This window comes from Lissotriton helveticus, chromosome 1_1, assembly GCF_964261635.1.
Source record: "Lissotriton helveticus chromosome 1_1, aLisHel1.1, whole genome shotgun sequence".
Taxonomy (NCBI): Eukaryota; Metazoa; Chordata; class Amphibia; order Caudata; family Salamandridae; genus Lissotriton; species Lissotriton helveticus.
Genome location: NC_136057.1, coordinates 1,031,802,392 through 1,031,822,950, shown reverse-complemented (window position 1 = coordinate 1,031,822,950; position 20,559 = coordinate 1,031,802,392). Strand labels below are relative to the sequence as shown.

The following is a 20,559-nucleotide window of genomic DNA, read 5'->3' as shown; positions in this document are numbered from 1 at the left end:
GGATATGCCGTGGCGTATGGCCCATTCCCACATCTCCTGAGCCTCTAGCGACAGGGTGAGAGATTTCGTTCCTCCCTGTTTGTTGATATAGTACATGCTGGTGGTATTGTCCGTACGCACCAGCACGGACGAATTGGCAATCCTGGGAAGGAAGGCTTGCAGGGACAGAAAAATGGCCCTCAGCTCTAGGCTGTTGATGTGTTTCCATCGATACCGACGAGGCCATCGTCCCTGGATCTGAAGGTCCTGAAGGTGGCCTCCCCAACCTTCCATAGAAGCGTCCGTAGTCAGGGTGAACACTGGAATGTCTTGTAGAAAGGTGAGGCCTGGTGACAAATTGGGCGCCTTCACCACCAAAGAAGGGCTTGCTTCATTTTGGTAGTTACTTTGATGCGGTCGTCGAACGATCCGTCGACTTGCCTCCACTGACGAAGTAACTCCTCCTGTAATGGTCTCATTCTGAGTCTCGCCATAGGGATGAGGCTGATTGCAGAGGAGCACATCCCTAGAAGGGAAGCAAATGTCCTAACTGAAAGTGACCTTCTTGCAAAGATTTGTTTTGCTAGGTTCAACAATTTGTTCTGCCGCTCCTGAGTCAAGAACGCCTTGTACTGGCGTGTGTTCAAGACCGCTCCCAGAAAAGTCAACTCCTGACGAGGTTGAAGTTGAGATTTGCTCGAATTGAGAGTCAGACCCAGATTCGAAAAGAGAGAGAGGGAACTCCTGACCGCTTCCATTGTGGTGTTTCTCGATGGTCCGTTTAACAGCCAGTCGTCGAGGTATGGGAAGACTTGTATTCCCTGTGACCTCAACATTGCTGCTACTGGGGCTAAACATTTAGTGAAGATCCTGGGGGCCGATTTGAGGCCAAATGGAAGTACTTTGAACTGGAAGTGGACGCCAGCCACCTGAAACCTTAGGTATTTGCGGTGTTTTGGGTGAATAGGGATGTGGAAGTAGGCGTCTTGCAGATCCAGAGAAGCCATATAGTCCCCTTTGTTGAGACAATTCAGAATGTCCGTCAACGTTACCATGCGAAAACTCTGTTTCTTTAGATATTTGTTGAGTTTGCGCAGATCTAATATTGGACGCCACTCTTCTGAAGTTTTCTCCACGAGGAAGAAACAAGAATAAAACCCTTTCCCTTTCTGAGAAGGAGGAACTCGTTCTATCGCATTCTTGTGTAGCATCTTTAAGGCTTCTTTGAAGAGTAAGTGAAGACGAGGGGGACCCCTGGGCGGCGTTGTTGGTGGCTTCTGTAAAAACTCCAGAGTGTGTCCGTTCCTGACAAGATCCAGGACCCACTGATCCGAAGTTATTGTCCGCCATTGTTGGTAAAAGGCGGAAATTTTGGCGCCCACGGGAAGGGGAGGATGAATGGCCGACGTCCGGCAAAGCTCATTGGCGCTTGTTGGAATCACGCCCTTGATTGTTTGAGCGTCGTTTCCCTCCCTGACGAGAGAAAGATCCAGAGGCAGGCTGTCTGTAAGAGCTTTGATAGTACGGTTGTTTGTATTGAGATTGGTATTGGCGATTTTGCTGGTTGGAATAGTTCCCCCTGGAGGAGTAACCACGGCCTCTTGCTCCTCTAAAGGATCCCCTCTTGTATTGTAGGGTACCAAGGGATTTAGCTGTTTCTGTATCTGTCTTTATTGCCAGCAAAGCATCATCGATGTGTTTACCAAAAAGTGAATCTCCATCGTATGCCATGTCCAAGATTTTTGTTTGGACCTCAGGCCTGAAGGTGGTAGCCCGGAGCCAACCTGGACGCCTACGTACTGCTGCACCTGCCAATTGTCTGAAGTTGGTGTTAGAAATATCAAGGGCGCAATCAATGATTTCCGAAGCTGCCCTTTCTCCCTCCAGTACAATCCTGCGCACCTCTTGTTGCTGATCCTCAGGGATCAACTCAAGGTATTCCGACAGATCGGACCACATCTGCCTATCGTAACGGGCCTAGATAGCTAACGAATTAGCAGCTTTAATGGAGGCTGCTGCATTTGCAGAGAACTTCTTTCCAATGGCATCCAGTCTCCTGCCTTCCTTGTCAGGTGGTGTGGAAATGGGAACAGAAGGATTCTTGGACTTCTGTTGTGCAGCCTGTGATATGACCGAGTCTGGTCGAGGGTGACCTATTAAACAAGATGGAGTATCTGATGGTGCTCGATACTTCTGCTCTATTCGTGGAAGGACTGCAGGAATGGAAGCAGGCGTTTTCATGATGTTGAGGCTTCCTTCCATATATATTCAATAATGGGGATAGCTCTGGTAACTCTGCGATATCCCTCTTTAAAGTCATGCAAAAAGCAGTCAGACTGCTCCACTGTGACGGTCAATTCAAATCTATTTGCCGCACGTTGCATAATATTATGAAACCCGCCGATATCCTCAGGTGGAGAATCTGAAGGGCGGGGCGCAGGCGGTGAAGGCATAGGAATGACGTAATCCTCCCATGGATCTATAGTTGTATTATCTGGCAATTCGCCCTCTTCCCTGTCATCATCGTCATCATGAGAAGAAGTATCAGTGTCATGTTGAGGTGCTGGGCAAGTATCTTGTCTTGGAGACAATGATGTCCGCGGTGACGAAGGCCTTGGCAAGTTAACTGGGGTAGCCGGCACTACAGGTGCAACCGGAGTTGGAGGAAATCTCTGGCGATAGTTGGCCAACATTGCTTGTAAATCCTGAACTAAAGTAGATGGCAATTGAGTAGTGGTCTCCGATTGGTGAGGTCTGGCATGGGGTGATTGATATGGCGTCGAGAAATCCTCATGTTCATAATGACCCTGGTCATCATCTTCATCGTCCTCCTGATATTTGATGTTCAATTGAGACGGGTGACGGGCAACCCCAAAAGGACCCTCATCCTCCTCACCGTTATCTGAATCTACCTCCATATATGTCTCCAAAATATGTGATGGTAAAAGCGGAGAAATGTGGGAATAATCTCGCTGATACGTCTTCATTTGAAAATGTGTATACTGGACTTTCGTAGGGGTAGAACTGGGCAAGGGATGGGCAGATGCCACTGCTGTCGTCGATGACGATGAAGCCATTGTAATCGGATTGTCCGTCGACAGAACCGTCGATGGCTTGTCCGTTGTCAATGGTGTCTGCGTCGACGAACCCGTCGATGGTGTCTTCGTCGACGAGTCCTTCGGCGACGAGGCCGTCGATGGTGTCTTCGTCGACGGGCCTTTCGTCGACGAGGCCGTCGATGGTGTCTTCGTCGACGGGCCTTTCGTCGACGAGGCCGTCGATGGTGTCTTCGTCGACGGGCCTTTCGTCGACGAGGCCGTCGATGGTGTCTTCGTCGACGAGGCCGTCGATGGTGTCTTCGTCGACGGGCCCTTCGTCAACGAGGCCGTCGATGGCGTCTTCGTCGACGGGTCCTTCGTCGACGAGAGCGTCATTGGTGACTTCGTCGACAAGATCTTCGTCGACGACGATGATGGTTTCGTCGACGGGATTGTCGTCGATGGACCGGAAGTTTTGGTAGACGGGGCCGTCGTCGACGGAGACGTCAACGACGGGACAGTTGGTAACTTCGTTTTCGTCGTTGAAGACTTCACAGATGATGACAAAACTTTAATAGACATCAGAGGTGAGGTAATAGCTGAAATGGTGACCGTAGAAGTAGTTGTAGAAGTGGAAGTCAAAGTAGTAGTATGAGCAGACACTAGAGAAACAGTTTTAGCCTGGGCTGTACTCACAGTTGTCGTCTGAGGAGAAGATGCACTCTTTGAGGGTTCTGAGGCTCTCTGAGAGGATTTAAGTTTCTTCTTTCTCTCAGGAGAAGAGCTTTCCTTGGATCTGGCTCTCTTGCTGGAGGTAGAGGCCTTGTCCTCATCATCAGTGGAAGAAGATTTCAACAAAAGAACCCTTGCCCCCCTATCCCTGATAGTTTTTGAAGGGAAGGTACGGCAAATTCTACAGTCCTTCACAACATGTGATGGATGCAGACAATAAATGCAGTCAGAGTGCTGGTCATCCACATGGACCCTCTTCTTAAAGCAGGTTCCACAAGCCTTGAAAAGAGCCTTCTTTTCAGACATTTTCCTGAAGAAAAAAGCCAAAAAACTGAGTAGGCACTCAGGGAGACTCCCTTACACACGAAGTGTGGTGAAAATCTGAGGAGAACTGCCTGGGCTAGGAAGGTTCTAGAGGGTGAGGACAGCTGATTGGCTGAGGCTACTATTTCAGGTCTTTTTACATAATGATGTAGATAGGATGCTAGGTTTTGAGGCCTAGTTAGGCCTTTAGGCTTTTCCAGCCTACTACAAGAATTTTTAGGCACTGCTATTGTATATATTTTTACCGTGGGACTCCCGCCTCGACGACGGGGAATGATTCAGGCATGTGAATCTATGAAAGATACCCCAATACTGGATAAGCAAGCATGTCAAAGATCTAACCATAGTTCGGGATCCTTACTTCACAGCATGGACGTCAAGTGGTAACATGCCTTTGCTTATTTTTTATCCTATAGAGGATTACATTCTGTGTGCACTACTTTTAATATAGCTAGTTCTTACTCAAAAATAAAAACATGCAAAGTGGCAAAAAGCCTAGACTGACTAAAAATGCACACAACATAGATCCACTCAGTTAAAAGGTCATGGAAAAGAAATGAAAAACATCTTATGAAACCTATACATATTTTATGGATATGTTTTCTTTGAAGAGATCATTTTCAAAAATGATAGTTATTCTGTAGTGATAATGCTTAAACCAACCTTTGTGATTATTTATTGGCAAAATGTCAAAATTAAAATACATTTTTAAATTGTCTATTGTATTTATTTTAGGGTCTCCGGTAGTACCACAAACAAGAGCAAGCTCTGAAGAGCTCTTCATATTACTTATATGCAATTGGGTGGAACCCTTACTAGTCTTACCTGCAACATATCCAATAGACCCTGCTGGCACCCTTCCTCCATTCCATACTCATCCACCAATATGCTGCCTAGGTACAGGAAACACGAATGCTGGTGCACTTGATAGACACTCACCATCTGTAAAAGAAATTTCAAACCAAATATTATGGATACTGAAACATAACGTTTGAATTCGTTTTTAATACATTGATATATATACACGTTATTTACAACAGTAAAATGTTTTTTTTGTCCAAGGGATCTTAACACGACTCAGCATACTGATATCACAAAACTGCAACGACTACGAAGGACTTAGGCAGGTGATTTCTCTCAACGGTATCCGGTGGAGATTCCTTGCCAAAAGCGGCCTTTCCACTTTTCAGGGAAGCATTATTAGAAAGGGGAGAGTCTCCCCATCCCTGCAATGCCTCCATGAAAAGTTTCCTGCTTGTGGATCGTGGTGTCAAGGCGAAATAAGGAAATAAAAAAGCCCATTGGTAGAGGTTTGGTCCTCTGACATAGTTTGACGCCATTGTAGCCCTAATTTTTTTTTTAAATGTGCGTTTATAGTCAGGCCACTTCTGCCACTGGATAGCATTGTGAATTTTCACAAGGACCACGCCTGCGCACAAAATAGGAGTCTTCAGGTGCAGGGGTTACTATATGAATGTGTGCTTGTTGAGATCAAAGCTACATTTCTGTAATTTTTTGGTAATGGCCCAGAAGCTCCTACGAAAATAAAGCTTTGATTAAGCCAAGAGAAAATAAGCATTGATGAAGCCAAAAAGCTGGCAGTGATCGCAAGAACCAACGTCTTTATAAATGGCTGTTTAGCTACCTGATTTGCCAACGGGGATACTTATTGTCGTACCAGATCCTAGATTTTGATACTGCCGGACAGACATTTCTTTTGTTTTCAGTAGTCTCCCACCGAAATTTGTCTCTGCTGCAATGCTAGTGCTATAATAAATTAACATTTCTGGAGTGGACTCACCCCTTGTACTTTTAAGTATGCTGTGGTATTTGGTGTGTGGCAAGGTAAAGGGATACTTAAAAAAAAAATATATACATTTTTAGTGTCTTCAGAGAAAGTGCATCAGCAAATGAAGGGATTTTTTTGCATTTGCCCTAACATTTATTTGCTCATTTTTTACCCTAACTCCTCACGGCGCTTATTTTTATAATGTGATGTATTCGCTTGCTTCATTTGGTATCCTGTTCAACTGTTTTTCTCCGTTTGCCTATGTTCATGTTAATCGCTCTGATACCCCTGGGTCTAGCCAGTGCTATATAAAACCTTTCAATTAAATAAATAAGTTTACAATGTGGCACATATCTTACAGTTGCACACATCCACCGGCTGATTTAGAACAAGATGGTTACTTACCTGTGGGAGTATTTTTGCCGCTATTCTGCTATCTAGTGGATGGGTCTGGAAATCTTGTATAGTTGTCTTTTTAGGTCACACCTAGACACTGCTTGCATTGTCTCTTCGAGACATGCTGTATTCAGTTTGTAGGCTTAGAGCCAGCTCAAGGGTTCTCATTGGTTTGCTTCAGTGCACTTTAAAAATCCTTGCTTTCAAGGTGGGTATTTGTTCCCATTTGTACCACTTTTTTCTTTTTTTTCCTCTCCCGTGGATGACGCCCCCAGGACTTGTAGCCTTCCACTTGTGGGCATTTAGGCTGGTGCTCAACACTACTTTTTAGTAGGAAAAAGACCTTAAGCTATCGCTTCTGTTTTTGTACCAAAAACGTGCACGAGTCCATTGCCTTCAATGGCAACGCATGCACGTTTGGCGATTCCCTTGCGGGAGTGAGCTTGACACCTTATGCTTGTAATTAACTTACAAACACATGGTGCCCCTGGCTCGCTCCCGCAAGGGAAACGCTGTGTGTGCTCTCACACTCCCCCCACTTTTAGCGCGAGGCGTGCGCTTGTTTCTTTTGCTTCTGCAGGCTGTACGGATAATTTCTCTGGTAGCACAGCTGCTCCCTCCTGCTAGATTGAATACAGACCTGTTCAGGTTCCTTGTTCCTGCTGAGAGCTGTGCTCCAATGCAAACACAGTTTTTTTATTTTTATTATACGGTACCGCTTTTATTATTGGCTGCACACGAGGAAGGGAGTGGGCAACGGGTCACGCCAGCGGCTGAAAAACACACACAAAAAAAACATGCGGAGTGACCCATCTCCCCCTGAGCCCCTGTCTCTCTCCGCATCTGTTCACTGTTTGGGGCAGATGCCGGTATTCCAGGAACCAGCTTTACGTTAAGGCTGATGCAGCCTGTAGAGAAGACATGACTCCTGTACCAGTAGGTGTTGATTTAGTTTCATTGGAAGTGCAGGAGAGAGCAGGTACAGTCTGAGCCTCTCGATCCTCCCCACCAACTGCCCCTTCCCGAGTCCTCAGGTGGAACTTGTAGTAAAGTACTCGTTTTGGCATGGTTACCCCACACTTTTTGCCCTACTCTGATTCTTAGACTGAATATGCACTGGGTTCCTGCTAACCAGGTTCCCAGTACCTGTGCTCTTTCCAAAACTGTACCTTTCTTTCAACAATTGGCACATCCTGGCTTACTCATAGGTCTCTTGTTTTTGTTTTAGTTTTATATAGCACAAACTCTATTCGAAGATATCAGGTATCGGAGTGCTTTACATGAGCACCAGTTTCGTTACAGATGGACACAATAATATTTTTATTAGACGGAAGATGATTAAGTGATTTGCCCAGAATCACAGGATACGGAGCCAACGCCGAGACTCGAACCTGGTTCCCCAGCTTTGAGGTCGACCGCCCTACCGTAAGGCTACATCTCCTCCCCTTGTAAAAGGTTCTTGTGGTACCAAGGGCCTTAAGTCCAGAGAGGGTGTCTAAGGGCTGCAGCATATATTGTGCCACCCTAAGAGAGCCCTCACCAAACACATGCACCCTGCATGGTGTGGTGCAGATAAAAGTGAAGAGTCGACCTGATACATATCCCTGTGTGCCAGGGCTACAAACACTGCAAGAGGCATAGGCAAGTCACCCCTACAGCAGGCCTTACAGTCCTGAGGCAGGGTGCCCTATACCTTTTGGGAGAGCATAACTGCATGAGCAGATATGCCCATATAATGTCTAAGCCCATTTTTAGACATTATAAGTGAACAGTGAAGCCATACTGAATACATGGGCTGGTGGCTTGTCAATACGAGTTCCACAGCTCCATGATGGCTTCACCAAATTCCAAGATGTTTGGTACCAAACATCCCAGATTAATGAGTCCACACTGACGTCAGTGTTGGATTCATTAATAAATGCACTCAGAGGGCACCTCAGAGGGACCCCTGGAAATCCTACCAAACCACTAGTGAGCGACTGACTCGTCTGCACCAGCCTGCCACTTCTAGACATGTTTCTGGCCCCAGAGGTGGGAGGCTTTTGCTGTTGTGGATCAGAAACAAAGCCTTCTCTGGGTGGAGGTGCTTACCTACCCCGAAGCAGGAACAGCATTGAAGGGCATTGAGCCTCAAAGGCTTTCCGTTCATCTGTTATGCTGATAGGGACCTCTCAAGGTAGTGTAGATGCTCACCCCCCTGACCCAGTCCCACTTTTGGCAGCAAGGTTGGAGGGAAAATTAGTAAGCAGGAGATGTGTGTCCTATCTCAGCCAGCACATGATCTTAAGTGACCCCATCCTTTGAAAATCTTCCAGATTGTTATGAGGGATTTTAACCAATACGTTTAGGGATATGCCCCCTCCCCAGAGGGAGTGGACATACAAAGGGTGTAGTGACCCTTAAGGTTAAGAAGCCCATTGGCTACTACCTTCAGACTCATGTAACGCTTCTAAAGCTAGTATTTAGGGGCACCCCTGAACTTTAATCCTCAGATTACTGTTGTCCTATGAAGAAGAGGACAAAGAAGAACCACGCAACAGCAAATATTGAAGACTACAACAGAATTGGCCCCCATCCCACAGGCCGTCTGCAGCTCTCAAAGACTCTGTTACAGAAGAACGACTCGTCCCGCAGCCCAGTGAACTCCAGAACCCTGGGAGGACTGACTCCTGTGGGCAGCGGACCTGCCCAGTAGAAAACTAACTTTAAAGAACAAGTGCTCTGCCTATGGAACTGCAAAGTCAACCACCTCTGCACCAGAGTCCAAAAAAGTTTCCCCAGCGATCCTGAGCAAGAGTCCTTCGTGGGTTGAACCCTGCTGGACTCCTCGTTGACGCCTGCAGCCTCTCCATGACGACCCACCACCGGCCGCAACCGTGAGCACACTGGTAAACTGACTTCTGGCTCCAAAGGACACCCCTGCACCCAGAGCCCCTGGGCCTTGGGGAGATCAACGGTGTCCGGACACCACAGCACATCCCAACTTACCTGTGTAGCTGTAGGTTTCCATCGATCTGGCTCCTGGCATCAGCTTGCAGCCTTTTTAGTAAAGTTTGAGATTTCCAATTGGTTTGTATAGGGCGCCCAACGCTGTGTTAGCACTCCTCAACTGGCCATCCCAATGTCGTTGGTGGTGCAGTTTTGTTACTTACCTGAACCTTGCCGGGCACCGATTCTTCATCTAAAAACTCAATACTGTAAATCGTTTACTTACCTGCGTATTGCTCATTGTGTTTCCTCCCATATGATAACATAGTTGCATTTTTCAATCAGTACAAAGTGTCCACTTTTTACATTGAAAAACAGCGATATTGCGAAATGTATTTTACTGTAAGTATGTATCTTTGGTTCTATAAAGGAATATGCTACTTACCAGTATGCATCTGTTCTTGGCATGTAGGGCTGCTGACATTCATATCTGTGCATAGATCGCCGCCTAGTGTTGAGTCCGGATGATTGCACTTTGTTGTCTTGGAAGAGTCTTCGAAGTATCACGAGATCGGCGACTCCTCCCCTGGACTACAGTGCGCATGGGCATCCTCTCCATCCTCAGATTGTTTTTCGCCATTGTGGCAGAGATGAAGATAGTAAAGTAAGAGATGGCCATGCCAGAGATAATGCTGCAGCTGCGACAGGCACCGGGGAGGAGGGCGGGCAATATGAATGTGAGCAGCCCTACATGCCAAGAACAGATGCATACTGGTAAGTAGCATATTCCGTTCGAGGCATGCGGGCTGCTGAATTCATATCTGTACATAGACTGTATAGCAGTATCTCCTCTAGCGGTGGATACCTGTGCCAGCTGCGGCAGTTTGAAAAAGAGTTTTGAGGACAGCCTGGCCTACAGCAGCTTGCTGTTTTGCTTGCACGTCTACACAGTAGTGTTTTGTGAAAGTGTGTATGGTGGTCCATGTGGCTGCCTTACAGATGTCTTCAAGAGGAATATTTCCTAGGAAAGCCATGGATGCCCCCATTTTTCTTGTAGAGTGTGCTCTTGGGGGGACGGTTAAAGTGAGTTTTGTCTTTTGATAACATATTTGAATGCATTTAACTATCCATCTGGCTATTCCTGACTTTGAAATAGGATTTCCTTTGTGTTGTGGTGCAAAAGCAACAAATAGTTGTTTTGTCTTTCTAAATGATTTAGTTCTGTCCACATAATAAAGTAGAGCTCTTTTTACAGCCAATGTGTGCAGGGCTCTCTCAGCAACTGACTGTGGATTTTGAAAGAATAGTGGCAGTTCTATTGATTGATTGATATGGAAATTGGATACAACTTTAGGCATGAACTTAGGGTTGGTTCTAAGAACCACCCTGTTGGCTTGTACCTGCATGAAAGGTTCTTGAATTGTTAGTGCTTGTAATCCGCTCACTCTTCTGAGTGAGGTAATGGCAACTAAGAATGCAACCTTCCACGTTAAGAATTGTAGTTCGCATGAGTGTAGAGGTTCGAAAGGAGGTCCCATAAGTCTGGTAAGCACTATATTTAGATTCCAGACTGGGGAAGGAGGGTGTCTTGGAAGGATCACCCTTTTCAAACCCTCCATGAAGGCTTGATTGCTGGTACTCTAAACAGTGAAAGGTGTTGCCTGTTTTGAAGGTATGCTGCTATAGCAGCGAGGTGTAGTCGTATAGAAGAGTATGCTAAGTTACATCTTTGTAGATGCAGCAGGTAATGTTTTGTATGGAAGCGTCTAATGGGTTGATTTGGTTATTGTTGCAGTAAATAACAAATCTCTTCCATTTAGCTGCATAGCACTCTTGTGTGGTTGGTCGTCTTGCCTCCCTAATGATGTTCATGCAGTCTGGGGGCAAGTTAAGGTATCCAAACTCTAAGACCTCAGGAGCCAGAGCGCTAGGTTCATCTGATTGGGATCTGGGTGTCTGATTTCTCCATGGTTCTGAGTTAGAAAATTGGGTGCAAAGCACAGTCTTTGATGAGGAACTACTGAAAGTTCTAGGAACGTTGTGTACCACGGTTGTCTCGCCCATGTGGAAGCAACTAGGATTAGCGTGAGTGAGCGCTGCCGCAGTTTGCGTGCCACCAGCGGGATCAGCAGTGCTGGGGGAAAAGCGTACGCAAATCTGCCGTACCAGTTCATCCATATCGCATTGCCCTGTGACAACAGATGTGGGAACCTGGCGGCAAAGTACTGGCATTTGGAGTTTTCTTTTGTGGCAAACAGGTCTACCTCTGGGTGACCCCACTCTTCGAAGAATGGCTGGAGAACTTGGGGGTGAATCCCCCATTCGTGTAGTTGTTGGCTGTGCCTGCTGAGCAGGTCGGCAATCTGATTGTCCTTTCCCGGAAGGTGTTCTGCTTGGAGAAAAATGTTTTTTGGAATCGCCCACTTCCATATGCTTTGTGCCAGATGGGACATCTGTGGAGAGTGCGTTCCTCCATGTTTCTGGATATAGTACATTGCGGTCATGTTGTCCGTCCGGATCAACACCGTCTTGCTGAACAAGTATTTCTGAAATGCTTTCAGGGCTAGGAATATCGCTAGCAACTCTAGTTGGTTGATATGCAGCTTTTTCTGTTTGTTTGTCCAGAGCCCTTGTACTGTGTATTGAAGGAGATAGGCTCCCCAGCCTGTCAGTGATGCGTCCGCTGTTAGTACTAGTTGTGGAACCAGCTCTTGGAACAGTCGCCCCTTGGAAAGGTTTTGTGGGTTCCACCACTGCAGAGAGTTGTGAGCGCGACTGTCTACCAACACTAGGTCTTTTAGTTGTCCTCGAGCCTGGTTCCATTGCCATGCTAGGCATTCTTGTAATAGGCGCATTTTGAGTCTGGCATGGGGGACAATGAATATGCAGGAGGCCATCATGCCTATGAGCTGCATAAAGACTCGAGCTGGCAGAGAGTGTTGTGGCAGGAATTTGCGAATGAGTATCTGCATGCTGGCTATCCTTGCTGAGTTTGGATATGCCTTTGCCACTCAGGTATTTAAAGTGGCTCCCAGGTATTGCTGTGTGTGGGATGGTTGCAGATACGATTTTGGGTAGTTGATTGAAAACCCTAGGCTGTGTAGCAACTGAAGTGTTTGAGACGTGTGTGTTGCACACTGTTGGTACGATTTTGCTTGTATTAGCCTATCGTCCAGATAAGGGTACACATGGATGTGTTGCCTTTTGAGATGTGCTGCTACTGTCGCTAAGCATTTTGTAAACAGTCTTGGAGCCGTGTTAACCCCGAAGGGCAAAACCTTGAATTGGTAGTGTTGACCTTCTATTGTGAATCTGAGATATTTTCTGTGGGCTGGATGGATGGGTATGTGAAAATACGCATCCTTGAGGTCCAGTGTTGCTAGGAAATCTCCTTGTTTTAGCAACGGGAGCACTTGCTGTAGTGTGATCATATGGAAGTGCTCCGATAGTATATATTGATTTAGGGGTCTGAGGTCCAATATTGGTCTGAGGGAACCGTCCTTCTTGGGAATAAGGAAGTATAGGGAGTATACTCCTGTCCCTTGCTGGTGGAAAGGGACTTGCTCTATGGCCCCCTTTTCCAGAATGCCTTTTACCTCTTGTTGGAGCAGGGTGATGTGTTCCGTGGACATAGGACGATGTCTGGGTGGTATGTTTGGAGGTGTAGAACTCAGTTCTAGGCAATAACCAAACTGGATAATTGTCTCACCCACCTGTCTGTGGTAATTGCGTGCCAGACAGGTAGGAACTGTTGGAGTCTGCCTCCGACCGGTGTTAGGTGGTCTGGAGGTAGCGTGATGAAGTCACTGTTTTGTGGCAGTGGAGGCTCTGGTGTTATTGCCTCCACGCCCTCTTCTCTTATTATTGTTGCCCCTATACCTCCTCTGTGTTCTTGTTGAAGGAACCTTGTGTGCTACTTTTGTATGAGGCAGATGTTTGCGAGGTATTTCCTCGTGTAGTTGCTCTGTATGAGGAGCGTCGAAAGGAGCCTCTATGTTGCTGAAATTGCAATGCCCCCATTGATTTTGCTGTTTGTGTCTTTTTTCATTATATCCAAAATAGTGTCTACAGCAGACCCAAATAGAAAGTCCTGATTGACTGGTTGGTTAAAAATGGTGGACTGCACCTCATTCTTAAAACCGGAAATACGCAGCCATGCATGTCTGCGTAGTAAGACGCTAGTGTTAATTGATCTAGCTGCGGTGTCTGCTGCGTCAAGCACACATTTGATGGAGGCGTTTTTTATGAATTTTCCCTCTTGTATGAGGTCATCAGCTTGTGCTTTAAAAGGCTCAGGTAGATGTTGCATTAGGCTTTCAAGCTGATCATAATGCGCTCTGTCGTAACGAGCCAGTAGGGCTTGTGTATTAGCAATCCTCCATGAGTTGGAGGCTTGTGCTGCTACCCTTTTGCCTGATGCCTCTAGTATTTTTGATTCTTCATCAGGGGGAGGTGCTTCCCCTGTTGTTTGGGAGTTGGCCCTTTTACGTGCATTAGCCACTACCAGTGAGTCTAGCGGTAACTGCCCTCTGATGTAAGTAGGGTCTGTAGGAGCTGCCCTATATTTCTTTTCTATTCTGGGATTGATTACTCGTGCCCTGGCTGCATCCTTAAATATGTCAGGTGCATGTTTTAGAACTCCCTTTAACATGGGAAGTGTTCTGACACTTTTTTCTGAAGTAGGGAAGGTGTCAAATAAGAAGTCTTCTTCAACAGGGTCATTATGCATGTCTACGTTGTGGTATTGTGCTGCTCTGTCTATGAGTTGATTGAAGACTATGGTGTCATCAGTAGGTGACGGCTTAGTTGGATAAGAGGGTACATCCGGGATGGGGTGGGTGTTTTAAGGGTCTGTTGGCTCCTCCCATGGTTCCTCTTGTGGATGAGGATCTTGTGGGAAATCATATTGAGGTTGTGGCTCATCCCCAATGTTACCCTCATTGTCCCCGTGGTGAGAAGGAGAGTAAGGAGCAAAAGGTGTGGTAGGCATGATAGGCTGAAAAGGGATGAAGGGTCTAGAGGGAGAAGTCCCAAAGTCCTTTTTCTTTAATGGAAAAGGGGAATGAGAGCCAGTGTCCAATGGCCTCTTCTTCCTGTGCAGGATGGTAACTTTACCAGTCTCTGGATTAATATATACCTTAGCCTGGTCGTCTGATGGATCTGGGTGGAAGAGTTCTTACTCTACAGTCCTAGGTTGAGTGTTAGACTTCTATGGGTCGATAAGACCTTGTTTTTCGACGACTTTTGGTGTTTTATTGGGTTTGTTCGGCTCGGGCCCTTTTTTCGGGTCGACGAGTAATTTGGGGTCGACCGGAACTTTCGGCTCAACACACGTTTTTTGTGCTCTGCAGGCTTTTTGGGTTGAGTGTCCTTTTCCGAGTCGATGTTCTTTTTCGGATCGACTGGTGTCTTCGGAGCACTTATCTTTGTGTCTGCAGGTTTTTCCGACCGTGCTATGGGCTTTGGTACGGCACCCTTTTTGTCGGCGACCTTCGCCGGGTCGACGGATTTTGTAACAGTAAGCTTGTTCGGGTCGGCGACCTTATTTGGTACGGCGCCCTTTGGCTGCGTACCCTTGTTCAGTTCGACTACCTTTTTGGGGTCGACAGTTTTTGGCTGAGCGGCCTTCTTGTGGTCGACAGTCTTCTTTGGCTCGACGCTTTTGGGCTGTACGGCCTTTTTTGGGTCGACAACCTTTTTTGGCTCTGGAACCTTCTTTGGGACGATGGTACTGGGCCCTGGGGTCTCTGAAGGTTTCGGTGACGAGCCGGATGGCGGGGCAGTCGAAACGTTTTATGATCTTGGCTAAGGCCTTTTGGCGAGGCCTCGACCGGAGCCTCTGGTAACGTGCTAATTGGTGTCGGGGGCAGAGTACTCAGGATTTGCCCCGGTGGGATCTCGTTATCGGAGTCTGAGTAGTCCTCGACGGTGACGATCTCTAGGTCCGAGTCTGGAGCTTCCGGTAATTTCTGGTCATCATCGAAGATGTTGTCCGGTTCCGGTGCCCGTCGATGCATTTCGTGCCTAGAGGCCCGTCGGATCCGTATTGTTTTCTTCGACCGAAACTGGGCTCAGGCTCGGCAGGTTTCTTCCCTATAGTCTGGGGAAAGGCACTTGTTGCATACTGAGTGTTTGTCAGTATGTGGGAACTTGGAGCGGCATTGTGGGCACCTTTTAAATGGGCTTCTTTCCATCGACGGTAGGCTCACGTGGCGTCGAAAAGGCCCAACAGCCCGCGTCGACGACCGAGTCGAGATGGAAAGCTGGATCGAGTAGAGAGGTACCGAACGAGAACAATACCGTCGAAGTCGAAGGCCTTTAGAAAAGTTTTGTTTTCGATTCCGAAGTTGGAGTATAGGAGTTAGCATCCGAACCCAATGGCGAAAAAAACAATCTGAGGATGGAGACCGAGCCTGTGCAACTGGTGAAGACAAAGTTGTAGATCGTGCGTCACCTGTACCGGAGACGGGCCCTTTAGGAGCCAGTCGTCCAGGTATGGGTAAATGAAGAGTCCCTTTTTGTGAAGAAAAGCCGCCACCACTGCCATGCATTTGGTGAAGACTCGTGGTGCGGACTTGAGTCCGAAGGGTAGCACCTTGTACTGGTAGTGTTTGCTTCCTACGACAAACCTCAAGTACTTGCGATGCTGCAGAGCAATCGGAATGTGAAAGTATGCATCTTGCAGATCCACCGAACACATCCAATCTCCGGCTTGAAGATGTGGACATATTTGGTGAAGAGCTAACATGCGGAACTTTTCTCTGGCTATGACTTTGTTTAGGAGACGCAGATCTAGTATAGGCCTGAACTTGTCCTCCTGATCTTTTCTGGGGACAAGAAAGTATCTTGAGTAGACTCCCTTTCCCCTTTGAGAGGGAGAAACTTCCTCTACAGCTCTTTTTTGTAGGAGGCCTGTCACTTCTCTGCGGAGCAAGCTCAGCTGGTGAGGGCAAGAGGTCTTTGGCGGAATGCTTTTCGGGGGCGCACGGAAACGTAGCCTGTATCCATTGCGCAGTATATTCAGCACCCACTGATCTTTTGTGATGCTGACCCACTCTGTCAGGTGTTGTGAAGCACTTCCTACCACTGGAGTGGGCAATGGCGCCAGAGGAAGCCACTGATCATGCCTTTCCTCCTCTCGTGGTGGTAGAGGACTGCTGGTGACCTCCTCTACCTCTGTTGGATTTGCCTCGGAACTGGGATTTTCCTTGGTTCTTATTCTGGGACCACTGAGGGGTTTCAACCCTCTGTTGAGACCCTCTCCCCCTGTTGGTCTTAAAACGGCGTTTGAACTCTTTTTTCTTCTCCAAACCCACCGCTTTTACCGTATCCAGTTCAGTCTTCATACGGGTCATCTCTTCGTTTGCATGTTCTCCGAAGAGAGAGGAGCCCGAAAAGGGAAGATTAAGGATGCGATGCTGAGCATCCGGCTTCAGCCCTGTGAGGCGCAACCAAGCCGACCTTCTGGCACAAACCCCATGTGAGTAGGAATGAGCCACAAGCACTGCACCATCCGCTGCTGTGCTTATCAACTGGCTCGCTGTGAGAAGTTGGCCTGATATGCAGTGCTCACTATTCTAGTGAACACTATGTATCAGTCCAAACAACCCTTATTGATGTTTGGTTGTAAGTCAACCTGATAGACCAGCTATCCTAGTAGCATGGACACGTGCAGTCTTTAGGCTAAACTCTAGAGGGCGTGTTAAGCCAGCTGTTTTACCATCACATATACCCCTTGAACACCAAGTGAAAGGAGACCACACAAGTTGTTATGAAAAATAAAGTATATTTATTTATAACAAGACTACCCTGGCTCTTTATGAGACAGGGAGCTAAGCACACAACAAAACTCTTAAAGAAATACTTAAAGTCGCACAATTTACACAAATGCCCGAGGGGCACGAAAAACCATATACTATACAAGTGGAATGCGAAATACCAGCAGGTAAGTAACTATTCTCATAGGCTTTAGAATCGCTAGGACTGGGCTACTGAACCTTTAGATTGCGAGCAGGAGGCCTAGGGACGTCGTGTGCAGAGTGGGAACTCTCACGCGTAAGGCGGGAAAAAGTCTATGGCGGCTAGTAAAAGCAAAGTTAGTGTTTTCGGGCGAACCCGACTAGGTAGGTCAAAAACGAAAGTGGATCTAGACACTTAGAGAGTTGGTCTACGCTGGAGCACCGGAGTACTCGGTTTACCTAGCCCAGGGGCTGCGGCTGCATAGGGTTCAAATGTCGTCGGGTTTCTTCGTTGATGAACCAGGAGCCTGAAGAAAAAAGTTGCTAGCAGACGACCAGTGAAGAAGTTCTTGGGGATCCAAGCCTGGATCGGGAAGAGGAAGACCTGTAAGCAGAGGGGACCAAGTTCTGAATCACTAGCCAGTGATTTAGGTGGGCACCAGAGTGGCACCGGGCGAAGTCACCTCAACCAGGTGAGTGGGCGCTGCTGGGCTCTGCAGTCTCTCGGACCAGGAGGCGTTGTCGGCGACCAGGATGGAGGTGCGAGCTGTCCCACGAAGATATCTGCTGTCGACGTCGCTGGACCCAGGATTGGGGCAACAAGTCTTGGCAAATGCAAGCCCACGCGGTGGACTTAAAATGGCGTCTGGAGTGGACCAGGAGGGTCCAGGGTGCTCCTCTGTTGGAGGGGAGCAAGGGCCAGTCTGGAGCAACCAGACCAGCGGTGTTTGTCGTCGAAGTTCGTCGTCAGAGGGCCACTAGCCAACGGGCAAGCGACCTGGACAACGCGGTGAGCAGCAAAGAGCAGAAGGGCCCCACGCAGATCTCGTGGATGCAGGGGAGCTGAACTTCGGTGCTGGAGCTGCTCAGGGTTGGGGCTTCTCTTACCCCAAAGCACTCGGTCGAGGGTCACTCGGGAGTCGTGCTGGTCAAGCGTCGTGCAGTCTTGGAAGATGGCCGGTCCCTCGAGGTCTCGTCACACCCACGAATCACAGCTGGTCTGATGATGCAGGTAGAGGTCAGAGGAGCCAGGGAAGCCGGTTCTCGTCGAGCTGGGCAGTCTTGATCCGGTGAGGAGACTTACAGCAGACCGCGATGCTTGGTTGGTGCCTGCTGCTGCAGGGTGACTACTCCTTAGTCACAAGGGAGAAATCTTAGGAAGAGTCTTGAGTTCCTTTCGTGGAAAGTCGGTTCAGGATTCAAAGATGATCTAATTTGGAAGGGGGCCTGCTCCTACCTTTATCCTGCAAAAGGGGGCTGGCACGCGACTAAGTCTTGCCCTATGGGTGGGACTAGGAGGGGGGTGGATACACCCCTCTCCTTTGGCGGGCTTTCCCCAGATCAGGGGCTGGAGTGCCCCTGGAACTGGTTCAAGCCGGCCTATGCACAGTGAGCACCGGGGTGCCACTTGCAGTCACCTTCCTCTAAAGCCCTGCCTACCTAGGATACACAAAATCCTGTCTGGGACGGTGCTGGCACCGCCCCTGGCAGGAAACCCTTTGTCCTTGCCTCCTGTGCTGGGAGGACTCCCAGCAGCAGGAGGGCAGACTTGTGTCTCGGTGGCAGCATCCATCTTGTGGAGCTGAGGCTATGTCTGACTTTAACCGGGGTTACAGGTTACATACATGTCGTGTCCCTCTAGAAGGGTGGAATGCTAACCCCGTCGCCAGAATTGGCGAGGGGTTAGTATTCCAATTCGTACGACACCTTACTCGACATGTTTTGATAAAGCGATACCAGAGTTGGCATATAACCGCGAGGATTATAATGCACTTAAGAGTATATGGTATGCGTTATCATGGAACAGCTATTAGGACTTGGTTCCGCCAGCTGCAAACGGGCTCAGCTCATGCCAGAGCACCATTTCACATTATTCCACGCATTCTGCCTTCAGGATTGTTAAGGCCTGCCATAGGAGTGACTGATAGGAATAAATGTGTCCATTTTAGGTTTAGATATAGGCATACTATATCTAAAGCAAAGGGTGATTACACCACCTTGCCCCAGCTGTCAAGCAGCCAGTTGTGTCTGATTTAGTTAGTCAACCCAGGGGTGGCATAATACATGCTGCAGCCCCTGGGAGACTTCTGGGTGCACCTCAGCCCTGGGTACAGGGACTTGGAGAGGGCCCAGTGCCAATTCAGTACCTGGGTACAATTTGGAGTAGAGAGAACAGCTAGGCTGTGGGTCTGATTAGCAGGCCCACAGCCAGGGAAAGTCGTAAACCAGTGAAGCAAAAAGCAAAAATCTGGGTGATCATAGGATTGCAGACACACAAGCACTGCACCATCCGCTGCTGTGCTTATCAACTGGTTCGCCACCAAACATCCTTCTGTCATAGTTTCTTCGAAGTCCTTCTGGTCTTCCTTTGGCAGTTTGGACTTGAACCTCTCCATGGAGTCCCATAAGGCTCTGTCGTATCTACCCAGCAGTGCGGCTGCACTGGAGACCTTCAGCGAGGAGGCAGCTGAATTGCAAACTTTGCGACCCCGCGAATCCTGAGATTTGCTGTCCTTATCTGGTGGGACTGAAGAGGAAGCAGCAACTGCATGCGTCTTCCTCGCCGCTGCCACTATCACAGAGTCTGCTGGAGGGTCAGGTTTTACAAAAACTGGGTCAGAAGAAGCCGGTTTGTATTTCTTCTGTATGCGGGATGGCACCGCTCTGATGGCTGCCGGGGTTAGGAAAACGTCCTTGACCGGATCCATAATTCCTGTGACTAAAGGCAGCAGTGGACGAGAGATAGATTTTTTGTGCAAAGTTTCAAAAATGACTGTCTTAGTAACCTGGGGGACAGACATTTCAATGCTCAGCTTCTGAGCTCCTCTTTGCAGGACATCCAGATAAGTACCGATGTCATCAACTGGAGAGGATCTGGAAGTAGGACTATCCATCAACGTGGGAGAGTAATCCCTTTTGGAAGACCTGGTCGAAGAAGTAGAGGAAGTAGACGGAGTTCTTCGATGTTTACGGTGAGCACCGTGCCTCCTCATGAACTTCTTGGGTGCTCTTCTTTTCTAGGAGAGCGAGATCTAACCGGATCCTGTATTCTTGGTGAACGAGATCTGACAGGATCTTCTCTGGGAGATCGGGATCTCACCGGATTTTCCCTTCTGGGAGAGTGAGATCTGATTGGTCTTCTCACAGGTGATTTTCTGGGCGGACTACGCCTGTCCACTTCATCCACCAGTCTCTGGAGAGGAGATCTGTGCTGCGGACTGGCGTACTCATGCATACGTTTGGTAGCCCCTGAATCTCGCCAATGGTCCAATGACTTATACCATCTGGGAGACAGTCTGACCTCCGCAGCCGAAGGATCTGGCTGACGCACAGGAGGTCCGAGGACAAGACTTCTGGACCTTGAAGATGTTGTTGAGGAGCCAGAAGACTGAAGTAGAATGGCGAGAAGCTGACT

General features: G+C 48.0%; 1 protein-coding gene across 3 annotated transcripts in view; it reads right to left on the bottom strand.

Annotated features, from left to right (window-relative positions):
- The window catches only part of TNPO3 (transportin 3), a 1,288,661-nt gene that overhangs the window by 289,904 nt on the left and 978,198 nt on the right, over positions 1-20,559 (bottom strand). For all 3 annotated transcript variants that reach the window (XM_078677788.1, XM_078677785.1, XM_078677786.1), the window contains exon 17: positions 4,899-5,015. In XM_078677788.1, coding sequence (XP_078533914.1) covers positions 4,899-5,015 — 117 coding nt within the window. The remainder of the gene's footprint in view (positions 1-4,898; positions 5,016-20,559) is intronic.